Source organism: Centropristis striata, chromosome 24, assembly GCF_030273125.1.
Source record: "Centropristis striata isolate RG_2023a ecotype Rhode Island chromosome 24, C.striata_1.0, whole genome shotgun sequence".
Classification (NCBI taxonomy): domain Eukaryota; kingdom Metazoa; phylum Chordata; class Actinopteri; order Perciformes; family Serranidae; genus Centropristis; species Centropristis striata.
In genome coordinates, this window is record NC_081540.1 from 62914 (window position 1) to 82611 (window position 19698).

Sequence of the window (19698 nt, forward strand, 5' to 3'; positions counted from 1 at the left end):
AAGCCAAACCTCACTGAGAGAAGAGAACTGCAGCTGTTGGTGCCTCCTCCTACTCCTGCTCCTCCTGCTGTTCCTCCTCCTACTCCTCCTCCTCCTGCTGCTGCTCCTCCTGCTGCTCCTCCTGCTGCTCCTTCCCCTTTTCCTGCTCCTCTTCCTGCTTCCCCTTTTTCTGCTCCTCCTCCTCTTCCTGCGCCTCCTCTTCCTGCTCCTCCTCTACCTGCTCCTCCCCCTCCTGCTCCTCCTCCTGCTCCTCCTCCTCCTGCTGTAGTATCTATAAAAGTGTGAGCGACAGTGAGGCAGAACTTCCCTCACAGAGATCTCCTTATCGACGCCCTGTGAGAGCCTCAAAGTTTCAACTTCTCCTCCGAAACGACGATCAGAGCAGCAACATGGTGAGTAATTACATATTCATTTATATTTTATGATATTACATTATATAAAGAAGGAACATGTGGAGTATTTTATGTGAGAACATCTAAAACTGTTGCATCTGTTCCTTTCCCTCCAAAATCTATTTAAAGCCGAGTTTGTGTCTTTGTTCCTGTTTGAGCTCAAACACTTTCTGCAGATTAAACCGTGTTTTTATATATTTATGAGGCTGAAACGGTGACGAGGGAATGAGTGGAAAGTTGGTGGCAGGCATGTGGCTGCAGCTCAGCAAAGGTTAACTCTTTCCATATGTGTGTGTGTGTGTGTGTGTGTGTGTGTGTGTGTGTGTGAGGGGGAATGCTGATGTGGCTTCCAGAGGTCGTTTGTGTATTTTACATTTCTATTTGTGCCGCCGTGGGCTGATAAGCTGCTGCATTCCTCAGTCTGACCCAGCAGCTCTCAGCTCAGAGAGGAATCAGGGTTTAGTGTTTTCAGCTCTCTCAGAGAGGAATCAGGGTTTTCAGCTCTCTCAGAGAGGAATCAGGGTTTAGGGTTTTCAGCTCTCTCAGAGAGGAATCAGGGTTTAGTGTTTTCAGCTCTCTCAGAGAGGAATCAGTGTTTTCAGCATGTGACGGTGAAAGCAGCAGGCTGGATCAACGTTGACTAAAGATCTTAGAATAGTTCAGCTTCTCTTCCCTCAGAGCAAACACTCGACGTGTCGTAACGCTGGAGGCCGTTAGAAAGACACGCGGGGAAACAGTTTCTGGTCTGCTGACACTTCCTGTCGGGCCGCTTGTGAAAGACGAGGAGGCGTGGCACGCCGCGCCGCCTTAAGCTGCTATTCCACCTTAAAAAGGCTGCAGAAGGAGCCAAGCAGCTGATTGAAATTACTGGAAACTGTCCTCCATTTAGAGTCCAAACAGATTTAAACACAAAGCTCCTCTGTGTTCTCTCGTCACTGTGACGTCGTTTCAGCAGAAACAGGAAGCAGAAATCACCACAGACTCTGAAGCACGAAGCAGAGAGACATGTTGGGTCTGAGGACAGAGACAGAGACAGACAGAGAGACAGACAGTCAGACAGACAGACAGTGTCTCTGAGACAGACTCTGTGTTAGGAAGTCAGACTCTGTTTGGATGTTGCAACAGCAGCTCCACTCCCACTTTCTCACTTCCTGTCGAAGCTCTGAGTCACCAGCCAGAATAAAACTCCGTCACAGCTTCACAGATCCAGATCTGCAGTTAGAGTGTTGTTGTTATTATTGTTATTATTGTTATCATTATTATTGTGAGCTGCAGTGGGAGCAGCTCAGACAGTTTGAGCTGGACTTTATAAATAGCAGCTGGTCTTCGTCTCCTTACTGGGAGCTCACATGTCGTCTGACAGCCGGAGGTCAAAGTTCACAACTAAACAAACTCTGTTCACTCAGGCGTATTAAACTACATGACAACTATTTGTTTCTATTATTTATTATTATTATTATTACTATTGCAGTTATTAAGTTGTGCTGATACATTCAGAGCAGGAAATTTAATATAACTTATTATTTATAACATTAATATGACTGTTTATCTTTTATTTATTTTTTATAACTTTTTTTCAATTTGTCCTTTTGAATTGCCTCCATGCAGCTACTTTTGGGTATTTATTACCATTTACTTTATTATATTATTATATATATTACATACATACATTTGTATATAAACAATTCCTCTTACTTTTAGCTAAAACTGTGTATATACACATTAATCTGATATTATTCTGGTTTATTAATACATTGACTTGTTCTGATAATTATTTTCATATGGAATAAACTTCTTATCCAAACTTTTAGCTCACTGTTGTAATTTCTTCTCACTATGTTTATTTATCACATAATTCTAATTTATCCACATTTTAACTTTTAGCTCGATATGTCCATATACAAACCATAAATTAATTTAATTAATGTAACTGCTAGTTTGATCAGCTAACATAAGTTTGTGTTTATGATTCGTCCATTTAAAAAGAAAGTAGGTCCCTTCAGTCTTTTATAACTTCCAACATATCTCACATATATCATATATAATATATTTATTTTATTTCATTATATATATATATATATATATATATATATATATATATGTATATTATTATATATATCACCTACATCATATATCTGGAGGACTTGTTCTAAAGAAGTGAGTCAAGCATGCAGCTGAGGATCCGTCAGCTCTGTTTGTGTAAACAAGTCTCACTGGAAAAACCGGAGCGTCCCGTCGGGATGTTTCAGCTCAGAGAGGAATGTCACAACAACCGCGCCATGTGGGACCTTTATAATCCAGGTCAAAGGTCACCGCTGAGGCCTCTTTACCACCGTGTCAACACACAATCATTAATCATGTATAAATACAACACAGGAACTACTTTCTGCTTGGTGCAGGTTGTGGATGAGGACCGCGACTCCTCTAGAGTCCGTCAGGGAGGACGGACTGCAGCTCCCAGGATTCAGTGTTGGAGTCCTCCAGGGGTGACTTCAGGCCGGTTCTGACCCCAGACTCAGGGTTAGGGTCTGAGGGTCTGAGGGTTTAGGAGTAGGGTTAGGGTCTGAGGGTTAGGGTCTGAGGGTTTAGGAGTAGGATTAGGGTCTAAGGGTCTGAGGGTTTAGGAGTAGGGTTAGGGTCTGAGGGTTAGGGTTTGAGGGTTTAGGAGTAGGATTAGGGTCTGAGGGTCTGAGGGTTAGGGTCTGAGGGTTTAGGAGTAGGATTAGGGTCTAAGGGTCTGAGGGTTTAGGAGTAGGGTTAGGGTCTGAGAGTTAGGGTCTGAGGGTCTGCTTCTCCTCTCCCAGACCTCCTTGGAGCCTCCCGACCACAGCTGGTCTTTGAGATTCTGTCGGTGATCTCGGTGTCCATGTTAGCTGCAGTTTTCACCGCTTGGAGCTTCTGGCCTTCACTGCTGCAGGTTCACGGTGTGGATCAGGAGCTGATGGTGAGGGGTTAGGGTTGTGGATCAGGGTTAGGGTTAGGGTTGTGGATCAGGAGCTGATGGTGAGGGGTTAGGGTTAGGGTTAGGGGTTAGGGTTGTGGATCAGGGTTAGGGTTAGGGTTGTGGATCAGGGTTAGGGTTAGGGGTGAGGGTTGTGGATCAGGTTTAGGGTTAGGGGTTAGGGTTGTGGATCAGGAGCTGATGGGGAGGCTGAAGCTGTCCAAGCTGCATCTGGTGCTCCTGGTTCAGGACTGAACAGAGATCTGTTCTCCACCTCCTGCATGGTGCTCCCTCTTCTATCACCTCCTGCATGGTGCTCCCTCTTCTATCACCTCCTGGTAGGAAGATGAAGCTGACGCAGCACAAACTTCTGCTTCACGATGAGACCGGACTTGTCTGAGCCGCCCCCTCCCCCGCCGGTCCATAAATACTTGAGGAGGGTGTGGAGGCTCTTTGACCTGCAGACTCTGCCAGCAACACGTTAATCACCACCGATCGCTTCTTTAGGGTTATTTACATCTGTGTCACATGAAGTCGTGTTTAAAGTGCAAACATATCAGACAGAAGCTGTCACAGTCAAAAATACTATTACAAAATAAATAATACTGAAAAAAAACAAGTTTGGGTAAATAAATACGGTTGGACACAAAGCTTCTGTCCTCCAGATAGTCATCGTTTTAACTTTTAGACATTAAATATCACTGAACTAACCCTGATCTCTCTCCTCCAGCGTGAGTGTATCTCTATCCACGTGGGCCAGGCCGGCGTCCAGATGGGCAACACCTGCTGGGAGCTGTACTGCCTGGAGCACGGCATCCAGCCGGACGGACACATGCCCAGCGAGAAGCCGTCCGGAGGCTACGACGACTCCTTCACCACCTTCTTCAGCGAGACCGGCACCGGAAAATACGTCCCCAGGGCCATCTTCGTCGACCTGGAGCCCACGGTGATCGGTGAGTCTCACCACCATTATTATTATTATCATTATTATTATTATTATTATCATTATTATTATTATACTCGGGGAAATGTTCACATGATCGGTGATGAATTACTTTATTATTATTAGTAGTAGTAGTAGTAGTAGTAGTAGTATCCTTGGGGAAATGTTCACATGATCGGAGAGCCTATCATGTTTATTATTATAATTAATTATTGTTATTATCCTCATATCGCAGGGTGGAACTGTGCTGCAAGCTGCTGGTCCAGTTTGGAAACATTTAGATTTTTTCATCTTTTCTAACAAAGTAACTTCAGTAATAAAAGTAATAACTTCAGATTTCAGACAGAGGGAAACTATAAAACAATAAAGTGATAAAGATTAAACGAGCTGATCATTACACATATTAACTTGTGGATTTATATGAATTTTTATTTTGACCAAAGTTCATTTCAGCATATTTTGGCCACGCCCACTCCTGTTTGAATCAGCCAATCGGATCTCAAAGGCTATAAGTTGGGAAACATCTGTTTGATTTATTCTAGTTGTGTAAAGTGATGAAACCTTCAGGAACATGAATCACAGTCTGAACCTCTGACCTCTTTCTTGTCTCTGCAGATGAAGTCCGGACCGGCACGTACCGGCAGCTGTTCCACCCCGAGCAGCTGATCTCCGGGAAGGAGGACGCCGCCAACAACTACGCCCGCGGCCACTACACGGTGGGGAAGGAGCACATCGACGCCGTGCTGGACAGGATCCGCAAGCTGGTGAGAGACAAACACACAGAATGAATCCGTGACGCTGTCTGATTAACTTTATAACTTTAATTATGAACCATATGATTAACATGTTCCTCCTTACCTTCACTGGCCGCCATGTTTGGAAAAAGGGGGCGTGGCTTGACCACTTTAGATGATGTGGAACACTGATTGACTTTAAGACATCCAATCAAAATTCAGATCTAGACGTCCTAGAAAAGGCCACAGTGAGAATACATGTACATGTTTTGGATAACAGACTTTATTATTCTGGAAAGGGATGTTTTGATAGTTTTCTTTGAGGTAAATGTGGTAAATAATGGTTATTTTGCAGGTGAAGTGTTTATTTAATACCTCTCTCTTTGTCCTCGTGCAGTCGGACCAGTGCACCGGCCTGCAGGGTTTCCTGGTCTTCCACTCGTTCGGCGGAGGAACCGGCTCCGGCTTCACCTCCCTCCTGATGGAGCGCCTCTCCGTCGACTTCGGCAAGAAGTCCAAGCTGGAGTTCGCCATCTACCCGGCGCCTCAGGTGTCCACGGCGGTGGTGGAGCCCTACAACTCCATCCTGACCACCCACACCACGCTGGAGCACTCGGACTGCGCCTTCATGGTGGACAACGAGGCCATCTACGACATCTGCCGCCGGAACCTGGACATCGAGCGCCCCTCGTACACCAACCTGAACCGCCTCATCAGCCAGATCGTGTCCTCCATCACCGCCTCGCTGCGCTTCGACGGCGCCCTGAACGTGGACCTGACGGAGTTCCAGACCAACCTGGTGCCCTACCCCCGCATCCACTTCCCCCTGGCCACCTACGCCCCGGTCATCTCGGCGGAGAAGGCGTACCACGAGCAGCTCACCGTGGCAGAAATCACCAACGCCTGCTTCGAGCCGTCCAACCAGATGGTGAAGTGCGACCCCCGTCACGGTAAATACATGGCGTGCTGCCTGCTGTACCGCGGAGACGTGGTGCCCAAAGACGTCAACGTCGCCATCAGCAACATCAAAACCAAGCGCAGCATCCAGTTCGTGGACTGGTGTCCCACCGGCTTCAAGGTGGGCATCAACTACCAGCCGCCCACCGCCGTGCCCGGAGGAGACCTCGCCAAGGTGCAGCGCGCCGTGTGCATGCTGAGCAACACCACCGCCATCGCCGAGGCCTGGGCGCGCCTCGACCACAAGTTCGACCTGATGTACGCCAAGAGGGCCTTCGTGCACTGGTACGTGGGGGAGGGCATGGAGGAGGGCGAGTTCTCCGAGGCGCGGGAGGACATGGCGGCGCTGGAGAAGGATTACGAGGAGGTCGGCATCGACTCGTACGAAGAAGACGAAGAGGGGGAGGAGTATTAAACAAACGCCTGTCACATTATACAAAGCGCCGTTTTAAAGAAAAGTGTAAAGTTCTCTCCCAAATCTCTCCACAAGTGTTCATGTGTCTCAGAAACACTAAAGTTACTGCGGTTTGTTTTATATGAAATGACTCTCAATAAGAGAGATTGTGCCTTTACCTCCTTTTCTAAATAAAACTGTTTACACCAACTTCCTCTGACTTCCAACAATAAAAGTTTCTATCATTTATCATGTTGTAAAAACGACACTAAGCTAAAATATGAATTATCATCAAGGCCAGACACTAGTCTCATTTTACTCTAAAATAAATAAAATGTCTATTTGCTTCTGCATACATAATATATGCTTTACAAAAGAAACATTTCTAAAACATATCACAAGTTTGTCATATTTTCTTCCTGTAAAACAAAACAAACATTTTCAGCCAATAATATCACAACATCCACCTGTCAATCGAACTGTGGTTGTTTGGCTGTTTGACCACCAGGTGGCAGTGACGTCACACTGTAGAAACCACACACACACACACACACACACACACACACCTAAATAATAAATACCTTTTATTTACTATCCTGCAGCCACATGAAGACATTCATCACAGACTTTATACTTATGAAGCTGCTGCATTTCTCCTTTTTATTCTCATTTTATTTATTTTAATGTTCTGCTGAGCCAAATGATGAATCCATGAGATCAGAACAATTTATTAGCACAGAAAACACTAAAACTGCTGTAATAAACAAAGTAAACATGCAGAAACTAACATGTTATAATGAGTCAGCAGCGCCTCCTAGTGGCTGAAACAACTCTGACAGAAGACACAACGACAACAACAGACTCCCTCTGAACCCTAAAACCCCAAAACATCTCTGAGTCCACAGAAGCTCTGTAGAAATGGAATGTATTATTATTATTATTATTATTAATATTATTATTATTATCATTATTATTATTATTATTAACCTGACAGAGAGACTGAAGCTTCCTGGTGATGAGACTCGTCCTCCCAAACGTCCTGCTGGCTCTGGTCCCTCTAGTCCCTCTGGTGTCTCTGGTCCCTCTAGTCCCTCTGGTGTCTTTGGTCCCTCTTGTGTCTCTGGTCCCTCTAGTCCCTCTAGTCCACATGTGTCAAACTGATCCAGGAAAGGGCCTAGTGGGTGAAAGTTTTCATTCCAACCAAGCAGGAGCACACATGACTCCACCGATCTAATCACCTAACTCACCTGTCTTCACTCGTTTGATTTGTCTGGATGGAACAAAAACCTGCAGCCACTTGGCCCTTTCCTGGATCAGTTTGACACATGTGGTCTAAAGCACATGTGTCAAACTGATCCAGGAAAGGGCCAAGTGGCTGCAGGTTTTTGTTCCAACCTAGCAAGAGCACACCTGATACGACAAATCAAACAAGTGAAGACAGCCCAGGTAATTAGATGGGTGGAGTCATGTGTGCTCCTGCTTGGTTGGAATGAAAACTTTTACCCACTAGGCCCTTCCCTGGATCAGTTTGACACCCCTGCTCTAGTCCCTCTGGTGTCTCTGGTCCCTCTGGTCCCTCTGGTGTCTTTGGTCCCTCTGGTGTCTCTGGTCCCTCTAGTCCCTCTAGTGTCTCTGGTCCCTCTAGTGTCTCTGGTCCCTCTAGTCCCTCTAGTGTCTCTGGTCCCTCTAGTCCCTCTAGTGTCTCTGGTCCCTCTAGTGTCTCTAGTCCCTCTGGTGTCTCTAGTCCCTCTGGTGTCTGTAATAATCTTTTTCTCCAGGTTTCTTCAGTCTGTTGGTGTTGCTTTAGCTGCTGGACTCAATGATGCACCACCTGCAGCCTGTTGGCTGATTGAAACCTCCTCCAGTCTGTTTCTCCTCCAGTCTGTTTCTCCTCCAGTCTGTTACTCCTCCAGTCTATTACTCCTCCAGTCTGTTTCTCCTCCAGTCTGTTACTCCTCCAGTCTGTTTCTCCTCCAGTCTATTACTCCTCCAGTCTGTTTCTCCTCCAGTCTGTTTCTCCTCCAGTCTATTACTCCTCCAGTCTGTTTCTCCAGGTTTCTCCTTCAGTCTATTACTCCTCCAGTCTGTTTCTCCTCCAGTCTATTACTCCTCCAGTCTGTTTCTCCTTCAGTCTATTACTCCTCCAGTCTGTTTCTCCTCCAGTCTGTTACTCCTCCAGTCTGTTTCTCCTCCAGTCTGTTACTCCTCCAGTCTATTACTCCTCCAGTCTGTTTCTCCTCCAGTCTGTTTCTCCTCCAGTCTGTTACTCCTCCAGTCTATTACTCCTCCAGTCTGTTTCTCCTCCAGTCTGTTACTCCTCCAGTCTGTTTCTCCTCCAGTCTATTACTCCTCCACTCTGTTTCTCCAGGTTTCTCCTTCAGTCTGTTTCTCCTCCAGTCTGTTTCTCCTCCAGTCTGTTACTCCTCCAGTCTATTACTCCTCCAGTCTGTTTCTCCTCCAGTCTGTTACTCCTCCAGTCTGTTTCTCCTCCAGTCTATTACTCCTCCACTCTGTTTCTCCAGGTTTCTCCTCCAGTCTGTTTCTCCTCCAGTCTGTTTCTCCTCCACTCTGTTTCTCCAGGTTTCTCCTTCAGTCTGTTTCTCCTCCAGTCTGTTACTCCTCCAGTCTGTTTCTCCTCCAGTCTGTTTCTCCTCCAGTCTGTTTCTCCTCCACTCTGTTTCTCCAGGTTTCTCCTCCACTCTGTTTCTCCTCCAGTCTGTTTCTCCAGGTTTCTCCTCCACTCTGTTTCTCCTCCAGTCTGTTACTCCTCCAGTCTGTTTCTCCTCCAGTCTGTTACTCCTCCAGTCTGTTTCTCCTCCAGTCTGTTACTCCTCCAGTCTGTTTCTCCTTCTGTTACTCCTCCAGTCTGTTAGAGTTATTGATGAACCACCTGCAGCCTGTTGGCTGATTGAAACCTCCCCAGTCTGACCTGTCAATCAAGCTGAAGCCCCGCCCACTGCCTCACAATCAATAACTGGATATTAGCAAACATTTCTTTATCACTTTAATTTTGGCAACAATATAAATAGAAAATAGAAAACTATCTGCAAATCTTCCCTGCAGCTACAACAACATGATGAGAGATGAAACATTACAGCAGAAACACAATAAAAATAAAAATAAAATACAAATACTGGTATACAATAAAGAATAAAACAAAACAAGGTTCATGTTTGTTTGAAAAAATATAAACGTAAACAGACCAACATTGTTCCATTTGTGCTTTTAAACTCTTTAAAACCTTAAAAAGTCACCTGGTCAATAAATAAAAGAATAAATAAATACTAAAGTGTAATAAATAGTTTTGTATGATTATTTTCTAAATAAATCTGTAAAACAAATCGAACATACGAGATGAAACATGAAACACTGAACGGCTTCAGTTACAATGTTTTGATCATAACAATAATAATTATAAGAATAATCACCTTCACAGGATCAGTTATCAGTTACTCCCTCTTTTGTAATTAATTTCCAGTTTTTTAATAAATATTTTTCACCTGTAAAGCCTTTTAAACGGCTCCAGTCTCTAAAGAACGACTGGTAAAAGGAATGTTTCAGTTTTGTGACTTTATCCATGAATATTCAATGTTTCATTTTATGCTGACAGAAGGAATATTGTTAGATTATTAATTATTATTAATATAAATAATTATTAATATCAATGCTAACAGAAATACAGTGAACTTGTTTCCAGACTGACTGAGATGTGATTTGTTGTTTTATCTCCACATTTAGTAGAATGATAAATGTTTGGGAGCTTCGTTGAAACAGAAGTTGATGTGTTGATCTGTTGTTGTGTTGATGTGTTGATCTGTTGTTGTGTTGATGTGTTGATGTGTTGATGTGTTGATCTGTTGTTGTGTTGATGTGTTGATGTGTTGTTGTGTTGATGTGTTGTTGTGTTGATGTGTTGATGTGTTGATGTGTTGATCTGTTGTTGTGTTGATGTGTTGATGTGTTGTTGTGTTGATGTGTTGTTGTGTTGTTGTGTTGATGTGTTGATCTGTTGTTGTGTTGATGTGTTGATGTGTTGTTGTGTTGATGTGTTGTTGTGTTGATGTGTTGATGTGTTGATGTGTTGAGAAGCTCGTTGTGTCCGTCAGACGTGAGTTACAGGTAGAAAACACACACTGAGAGCGTCTCAGTCGTCGTCCCGCCGCTGCGTCTCCAGCAGCGACGCCGAGTCGAGCAGACATCCTCTGAAGTATCCGACCAGAGACTGAGTCAGCTGGAGGCGGCTGCGTCGGGACAGGAAGTGTCCCTCGTCTGGGTAGATCTGTCCACAAACACAGAAAACACACAACATCACCACAACAACATCACCACAACAAGAGCCTGACAGGGTTCATGTTCCTCTTGTCTGCACACTTTGATCTGTGATTGTTCAAAGGTTTTGGCTTTGTGGTGCATTTGGTAACATATAACCCTCGCCATATTTGGAACGGTTTGGTTTCAGGTGGAGCTCAGCGTATAAATGTCTTCAGTAAGCTGTGAGGTGAGTCTGAAGACTTCAGGTTCTATTTGTTGGAAGCAACTGGAAGCTGCTGCAGGAATATGAGCAGGGAAAGACAAAAGCTTGTTGCATTGGCCGGGAATCGAACCCGGTGAGACCGGGGTTCAATTCCCGACGGGGAGGAAACACACTTTATGTCTCCACACACACACACACACACACACACACACACACACACACTGACCTGAACAGCAGCGGCTGCTGAAGGACGACACAGAAACAGAGCTGGAAGGAGACACTAACCACGACACACCGTAACACCGTAACTGAACAAGCATTCAGGCTGAGAATAACCTCAACAACTCATCGACCAGAGAAAGGGAAGTTACTACCAGTTAGCCTCCAGAGGGATTTAGAGACTCTGGAGGTGACGTTTGGTTTTCACCGTCGCTAACTGTGCACAACGTCAGCAGCTGAAAGCAGCATGGCTAATTATGCACAGAGTCTCTGCTGATCATAAACATAGTGATGGTGAATTAACGACATCGCTAACTGTGCACAGAGTGTCTGGTGCTTGTTGTAAACAAACAGAGATCGCTAAGTGAACACCTCCAGCAGCAGCAGCACATACACACTGTACTGCTACAGAGCTAACTGTTAGCCTGTTAGCACATACACACTGTACTGCTACAGAGCTAACTGTTAGCACATACACACTGTACTGCTACAGAGCTAACTGTTAGCCTGTTAGCACATACACACTGTACTGCTACAGAGCTAACTGTTAGCACATACACTCTGTACTGCTACAGAGCTAACTGTTAGCCTGTTAGCACATACACACTGTACTGCTACAGAGCTAACTGTTAGCCTGTTAGCACATACACACTGTACTGCTACAGAGCTAACTGTTAGCCTGTTAGCACATACACACTGTACTGCTACAGAGCTAACTGTAGCTAACTGTAGCTAACTGCCGCTAACGGCGGCTCTTCTTAACGAGCCATGGGGGTCGGAGGCTCTTCTTAACGAGCCATGGGGGTCGGAGGCTCTTCTTAACGAGCCATGGGGGTCGGAGGCTCTTCTTAACGAGCCATGGGGGTCGGAGGCTCTTCTTAACGAGCCATGGGGGTCGGAGGCTCTTCTTAACGAGCCATGTGGGTCGGAGGCTCTTCTTAACGAGCCATGGGGGTCGGAGGCTCTTCTTAACGAGCCATGTGGGTCGGAGGCTCTTCTTAACGAGCCATGGGGGTCGGAGGCTCTTCTTAACGAGTCGCTCCAACTCGTTGAGAAGAGTAAGAAGGAGTTGCTAAGGGGGTCTGAAAAGTCGCTAAATATAGCAACACTGCTTTGCCAGCTTTTACAAATGTCGCGTGTTGTTGTGGCGTCCAGTACTACGTCACATCCTGCTTAGTGTTCTATCCAATCAGCAACCAGGCTGTTTTCAGGGGACAGAAAAAGACCCTGCTCCTCCACAGGGACAAAAAAAAGTCCTGACGAAAGCTCCGGACGGCTCGTATTCAAATCAGGGGCGTTTCGGCGAGTGCGACCCGCCTCAGTCCGGGTATTGCCCGGTTGTGGAAACAGCTATACTATACTTAGAGTTTGGAACAGGCCCAGGTCTGTCCAGCCTCCAGACTCCCACCAGCTGATCTACTCACCAGCAGAGGATCAGCTGACAGTTCTGCTCCTCTCCGTCTGAGACACAGATCTGATAACTTATGAAGCAAGACTCAACGTTATGTCTGAAACTGTCTGTCAGTAAAGTGAGTATTGGCTCGTTCTCCACCACCTCTCCTCAGCAGGACCTCCTGACCTCCTGACCTCCTGACCTCCTGACCTCCTGACCACAGCTCCAGCTGCTGCCTCAGTGGACAACATGAGGTAGGTTTCAGTAGCCGGTTACATTTCTGAGCTGGTTCCAGAACGGAGAGCAACGGGTCTTTGGTTTGAGTGGGAAAAGTCTCACAGAGTCTGAAATAAAGCAACATAAATCCAGAGCTTGTGTCCTCCCAGGACAGGAGACAAAAAATACTGTTGCATTGGCCGGGAATCGAACCCGGGCCTCCCGCGTGGCAGGCGAGAATTCTACCACTGAACCACCAATGCTTGGTGTGCGCCTCCTGTTGGGAGCTCTGCCCTCTAGTGGAAACCTCCAGTAACACAGACAGTAAATCAAGATATTTCAATCCTCGGCTAAAAAGCTTCTTTCGTTAGTTTTGAACAGTAAAATAGAATGAACGTAATTTAATAACATACTGAAACATTTTTACTTTAATCACAACATTCTCCAGGTGAACATTTCTGTAAACATTATTAGAATAGATCGATCACAATAGATATATTTAGAATAGATCTAGAATAGATAGATCTAGAACAGATAGATTTAGAATAGATAGATTTAGAATAGATAGATCTAGAACAGATAGATTTAGAATAGATAGATCTAGAATAGATAGATCTAGAACAGATAGATTTAGAATAGATAGATCTAGAACAGATAGATTTAGAATAGATAGATTTAGAATAGATAAATCTAGAACAGATAGATTTAGAATAGATAGATTTAGAATAGATCTAGAATAGATAGATTTAGAATAGATATATTTAGAATAGATAGATTTAGAATAGATATATCTAGAACAGATAGATTTAGAATAGATCTAGAATAGATAGATCTAGAACAGATAGATTTAGAATAGATAGATCTAGAATAGATAGATTTAGATAGATATATCTAGAATAGATATATCTAGAATAGATATATTTAGAATAGATCTAGAATAGATAGATCTAGAATAGATATATTTAGAATAGATAGATTTAGAATAGATATATCTAGAACAGATAGATTTAGAATAGATAGATTTAGAATAGATCTAGAATAGATAGATTTAGAACAGATAGATTTAGAACAGATAGATTTAGAATAGATAGATTTAGAATAGATCTAGAATAGATAGATCTAGAATAGATAGATTTAGAATAGATCTAGAATAGATAGATCTAGAACAGATAGATTAAGAATAGATCTAGAATAGATAGATTTAGAATAGATCTAGAATAGATAGATCTAGAAAAGATAGATCTAGAGTAGATAGATTTAGAATAGATCTAGAATAGATAGATTTAGAATAGATCTAGAACAGATAGATTGAGAGTAGATATATTTAGAATAGATAGATCTAGAGTAGATAGATTTTGAACAGATAGATTTAGAATAGATAGATTTAGAGTAGATAGATCTAGAACAGATAGATTTAGAACAGATAGATTTAGAGTAGATAGATCTAGAACAGATAGATTGAGAGCCTGAGGTGTTTACCTGCATGGTGTAGTTGGCTCCGATCTTGATCAAGTGTTTGATGAGTTCTGCTGAGTGCTGAAAGTGAACGTTAGCTGAGGACAAAACAAGGAAACAAGGAAACAAAGCATGAAAACTCACATCTTAAAAAATAAACAACTAACAACTAACGACTAACCCTAAACATGTGCTGGAAGGAAGGAGATCTCACCGTCCGCCGTGCCGTGAGACAGAAACAGACTTCCTCCCTGAAGACTCTTCATGTTGGTCAGGACTCTGGACGCCTGCAGGACAATCAGGGTTAGGGTCTGTTAGGGTCTGATCAGGGTTAGGGTCTGTTAGGGTCTGTTAGGGTCTAATCAGGGTTAGGGTCTGCTAGGGTCTGATCAGGGTTAGGGTCTGTTAGGGTCTGTTAGGGTCTGATCAGGGTTAGGGTCTGTTAGGGTCTGATCAGGGTTAGGGTCTGCTAGGGTCTGATCAGGGTTAGGGTCTGATCAGGGTTAGGGTCTGTTAGGGTCTAATCAGGGTTAGCGTCTGTTAGGGTCTAATCAGGGTTAGGGTCTGTTAGGGTCTAATCAGGGTTAGGGTCTGTTAGGGTCTAATCAGGGTTAGGGTCTGTTAGGGTCTGTTAGGGTCTAATCAGGGTTAGGGTCTGTTAGGGTCTGATCAGGGTTAGGGTCTGCTAGGGTCTGATCAGGGTTAGGGTCTGTTAGGGTCTGTTAGGGTCTAATCAGGGTTAGGGTCTGTTAGGGTCTGTTAGGGTCTAATCAGGGTTAGGGTCTGTTAGGGGCTAATCAGGGTTAGGGTCTGTTAGGGTCTGTTAATCTCTAATCAGGGTTAGGGTCTGTTAGGGTCTAATCAGGGTTAGGGTCTGTTAGGGTCTGTTAGGGTCTAATCAGGGTTAGGGTCTGTTAGGGTCTGTTAGGGTCTAATCAGGGTTAGGGTCTGTTAGGGTCTAATCAGGGTTAGGGTCTGTTAGGGTCTGTTAATCTCTAATCAGGGTTAGGGTATGTTAGGGTCTTATCAGGGTTAGGGTCTGTTAGGGTCTGGTAGGGTCTAATCAGGGTTAGGGTCTGTTAGGGTCTGTTAGGGTCTGTTAATCTCTAATCAGGGTTAGGGTCTGGTAGGGTCTAATCAGGGTTAGGGTCTGTTAGGATCTAATCAGGGTTAGGGTCTGTTAGGGTCTAATCAGGGTTAGGGTCTGTTAGGGTCTGTTAGGGTCTGTTAATCTCTAATCAGGGTTAGGGTCTGGTAGGGTCTAATCAGGGTTAGGGTCTGGTAGGGTCTAATCAGGGTTAGGGTCTGTTAATCTCTAATCAGGGTTAGGGTCTGATCAGGGTTAGGGTCTGCTAGGGTCTAATCAGGGTTAGGGTCTGTTAGGGTCTAATCAGGGTTAGGGTCTGTTAGGGTCTGTTAATCTCTAATCAGGGTTAGGGTCTGCTAGGGTCTAATCAGGGTTAGGGTCTGCTAGGGTCTGATCAGGGTTAGGGTCTGTTAGGGTCTGTTAGGGTCTGATCAGGGTTAGGGTCTGCTAGGGTCTGATCAGGGTTAGGGTCTGATCAGGGTTAGGGTCTGTTAGGGTCTAATCAGGGTTAGCGTCTGTTAGGGTCTAATCAGGGTTAGGGTCTGTTAGGGTCTAATCAGGGTTAGGGTCTGTTAGGGTCTAATCAGGGTTAGGGTCTGTTAGGGTCTGTTAGGGTCTAATCAGGGTTAGGGTCTGTTAGGGTCTGATCAGGGTTAGGGTCTGCTAGGGTCTGATCAGGGTTAGGGTCTGTTAGGGTCTGTTAGGGTCTAATCAGGGTTAGGGTCTGTTAGGGTCTGTTAGGGTCTAATCAGGGTTAGGGTCTGTTAGGGGCTAATCAGGGTTAGGGTCTGTTAGGGTCTGTTAATCTCTAATCAGGGTTAGGGTCTGTTAGGGTCTAATCAGGGTTAGGGTCTGTTAGGGTCTGTTAGGGTCTAATCAGGGTTAGGGTCTGTTAGGGTCTGTTAGGGTCTAATCAGGGTTAGGGTCTGTTAGGGTCTAATCAGGGTTAGGGTCTGTTAGGGTCTGTTAATCTCTAATCAGGGTTAGGGTATGTTAGGGTCTTATCAGGGTTAGGGTCTGTTAGGGTCTGGTAGGGTCTAATCAGGGTTAGGGTCTGTTAGGGTCTGTTAGGGTCTGTTAATCTCTAATCAGGGTTAGGGTCTGGTAGGGTCTAATCAGGGTTAGGGTCTGTTAGGATCTAATCAGGGTTAGGGTCTGTTAGGGTCTAATCAGGGTTAGGGTCTGTTAGGGTCTGTTAGGGTCTGTTAATCTCTAATCAGGGTTAGGGTCTGGTAGGGTCTAATCAGGGTTAGGGTCTGGTAGGGTCTAATCAGGGTTAGGGTCTGTTAATCTCTAATCAGGGTTAGGGTCTGATCAGGGTTAGGGTCTGCTAGGGTCTAATCAGGGTTAGGGTCTGTTAGGGTCTAATCAGGGTTAGGGTCTGTTAGGGTCTGTTAATCTCTAATCAGGGTTAGGGTCTGCTAGGGTCTAATCAGGGTTAGGGTCTGTTAGGGTCTGTTAGGGTCTGGTAGGGTCTAATCAGGGTTAGGGTCTGCTAGGGTCTAATCAGGGTTAGGGTCTGCTAGGGTCTGCTAGGGTCTAATCAGGGTTAGGGTCTGCTAGGGTCTGCTAGGGTCTAATCAGGGTTAGGGTCTAATCAGGGTTAGGGTCTGTTAGGGTCTGGTAGGGTCTAATCAGGGTTAGGGTCTGTTAGGGTCTGTTAGGGTCTGGTAGGGTCTAATCAGGGTTAGGGTCTGCTAGGGTCTGCTAGGGTCTAATCAGGGTTAGGGTCTGCTAGGGTCTAATCAGGGTTAGGGTCTAATCAGGGTTAGGGTCTGTTAGGGTCTGGTAGGGTCTAATCAGGGTTAGGGTCTGTTAGGGTCTGTTAGGGTCTAATCAGGGTTAGGGTCTGTTAGGGTCTGGTAGGGTCTAATCAGGGTTAGGGTCTGTTAGGGTCTGGTAGGGTCTAATCAGGGTTAGGGTCTGTTAGGGTCTGGTAGGGTCTAATCAGGGTTAGGGTCTGTTAGGGTCTGGTAGGGTCTAATCAGGGTTAGGGTCTGTTAGGGTCTGGTAGGGTCTAATCAGGGTTAGGGTCTGTTAGGGTCTGGTAGGGTCTAATCAGGGTTAGGGTCTGTTAGGGTCTGCTAGGGTCTAATCAGGGTTAGGGTCTAATCAGGGTTAGGGTCTGTTAGGGTCTGGTAGGGTCTAATCAGGGTTAGGGTCTGTTAGGGTCTGCTAGGGTCTAATCAGGGTTAGGGTCTAATCAGGGTTAGGGTCTGTTAGGGTCTGTTAGGGTCTGATCAGGGTTAGGGTCTGATCTGTCTCTCCTTATGGTCTTTCCTGCAGCTCTTTGTTTGTTTTAAAGCTGCTGATCAGCTGATCAACAACAATAACATTTCTTCTTCTGTGGTGTTGAGCAGAGCTGCTCCTCCTGCTGCCACAGACAGAAATAACCGTCCCAGTTAGAGCCAACCCAGTTAGAAAACCTGGATGGAGGACGAAGACTCTCCCGCTCTCTTCACCTCCTCCTGGTTTTATATATATATATATATATATATATATATATATATATATATATATATATATATATATATATATATATATATATATATATATATATATATATATATATATATGTCGGTGTATTCTTTATGTTTAGTGTTTCCAGTCATAATCATAATCATTGTTTCAGGAGTTGATCGTTTAGACTGCTGAGCAGCTTTTCGGTCTGAAAATAAAACTGATTTCCAACATGTGGGTCATGTCCCGTAAAAGGTCACAAGAGAAAGATTAAAAATAAAAACAGAGTGACCTACATTCTGATCTGTTGGCTTTATTTTATATTTATTGTTTGTTATTCGTCATGTTATTGATGCAGATTGAGACTTTAGAGGCTTTATTTATTGTATTATTCTGTGTCTCTGGGACACGAGGAGAAATAAAAAGGACGAAGATGATGATGATGATGAGGAGGATGAAGAGCAGCTCACCTGGTACCTGTTCTCGTCATCTGAAGGCGAGCCGAAGTATCTCTCTGAGAACGCCGACGCTGCAGAGACACGAAGCTTTATAGTTAAACCAGCAGATTCACTCTGAGAAACTAATATAATCTGTTTCCCCAAAGATCAGCTGGAGATAATAATAATAATAATAATAATAATAATAAAAATAATAATAATAATAAAGTCTCATCGTCCAGACAGACGACACAGAGTCACAGCAAGATGTTTAGATAGAATATATAGAACAACACTCTGGAAATAAAAATTATATAGATTAACCCTCTTGATACAGGAGAGGCTGCTTACACAGAGCAGAGAGGAGAGGACAGGAGAGGCTGTTTACACAGAGCAGAGGGGAGAGGACAGGAGAGGCTGTTTACACAGAGCAGAGAGGAGAGGACAGGAGAGGCTGTTTACACAGAGCAGAGAGGAGAGGACAGGAGAGGCTGTTTACACAGAGCAGAGAGGAGAGGACAGGAGAGGCTGTTTACACAGAGCAGAGAGGAGAGGACAGGAGAGGCTGTTTACACAGAGCAGAGAGGAGAGGACAGGAGAGGCTGTTTACACAGAGCAGAGAGGAGAGGACAGGAGAGGCTGTTTACACAGAGCAGAGGGGAGAGGACAGGAGAGGCTGTTTACACAGAGCAGAGAGGAGAGGACAGGAGAGGCTGTTTACACAGAGCTGAGAGGAGAGGACAGGAGAGGCTGGAAACGTGACAGTACTTCAATATTCTTCTGCACAAAGATTTGAGTTGTTGCACTTCCAGCCACGACTGATGATGATTTATACAGATGTTTATATGATGATATGTTGCTGTCTGTCTGTCTGTCTGTCTGTCTGCCTGTCTGTCTGTCTGTCTGTCTGCCTGTCTGTCTGTCTGTCTGTCTGTCTGTCTGTCTGTCTGTCTGTCTGTCTGTCTGTCTGTCTGTCTGTCTGCCTGTCTGTCTGCCTGCCTGCCTGTCTGTCTGCCTGTCTGTCTGCTCACCGTACATGGTCCAGTCGGTGACGGGACTCTGAGCTGCAGCACATCTGATCAGCTTCTCCGTCGACTTCAGCATCATCAGAGTCAGATAACCTCCGTAGTCCTGAACAAACCCACAGAGAGAGGTTAACTCAGACAGACAGACAGGCAGGCAGACAGGCAGGCAGACAGACAGACAGGCAGACAGGAGGACAGACAGGCAGGAGGACAGACAGGAGGACAGACAGACAGGCAGGCAGACAGGCAGACAGGCAGACACACAGGCAGACAGACACACAGGCAGACAGACAGACAGACAGACAGACAGACAGACAGACAGACAGACAGACAGACAGACAGACAGACAGACAGGCAGGCAGACAGACAGACAGACAGACAGACAGACAGACAGACAGACAGGCAGACAGACAGACAGACAGACAGACAGACAGACAGACAGGCAGGCAGACAGACAGACAGGCAGACACAGACAGACAGACAGACAGACAGACAGACAGACAGACAGGCAGACAGACAGACAGACAGACAGACAGACAGACAGACAGACAGGCAGGCAGGCAGACAGGCA

At 45.0% G+C, this 19698-nt stretch overlaps 2 protein-coding genes and 1 non-coding gene across 5 annotated transcripts in view; 1 reads left to right on the plus strand and 2 right to left on the minus strand.

Annotated features, from left to right (window-relative positions):
* The first annotated feature begins 279 nt into the window (after positions 1-279).
* On the plus strand, positions 280-6571 carry LOC131962770 (tubulin alpha chain-like). The gene is made up of 4 exons (XM_059327833.1): positions 280-392; positions 4064-4286; positions 4892-5040; positions 5408-6571. The coding sequence occupies exons 1-4, from the start codon at positions 390-392 to the stop codon at positions 6380-6382; spliced, it is 1350 nt and encodes a 449-aa protein (XP_059183816.1). The 5' UTR covers positions 280-389; the 3' UTR covers positions 6383-6571.
* Positions 6572-9348: 2777 nt separating this feature from the next.
* Positions 9349-19698, minus strand: part of LOC131962688 (inactive dipeptidyl peptidase 10-like) — a 70425-nt gene continuing 60075 nt past the window's right edge. For all 3 annotated transcript variants that reach the window (XM_059327680.1, XM_059327678.1, XM_059327679.1), the window contains 5 exons: positions 19134-19233; positions 18136-18194; positions 14333-14405; positions 14143-14216; positions 9349-10640 (listed from right to left, as the gene is read on the minus strand). In XM_059327680.1, the coding sequence (XP_059183663.1) occupies positions 10506-10640; positions 14143-14216; positions 14333-14405; positions 18136-18194; positions 19134-19233 (441 nt within the window). In that variant the 3' untranslated portion in view covers positions 9349-10505. The remainder of the gene's footprint in view (positions 10641-14142; positions 14217-14332; positions 14406-18135; positions 18195-19133; positions 19234-19698) is intronic.
* On the minus strand, positions 12856-12926 carry trnag-gcc (transfer RNA glycine (anticodon GCC)). The gene has a single exon. It is a non-coding gene; the product is annotated as a tRNA-Gly (tRNA).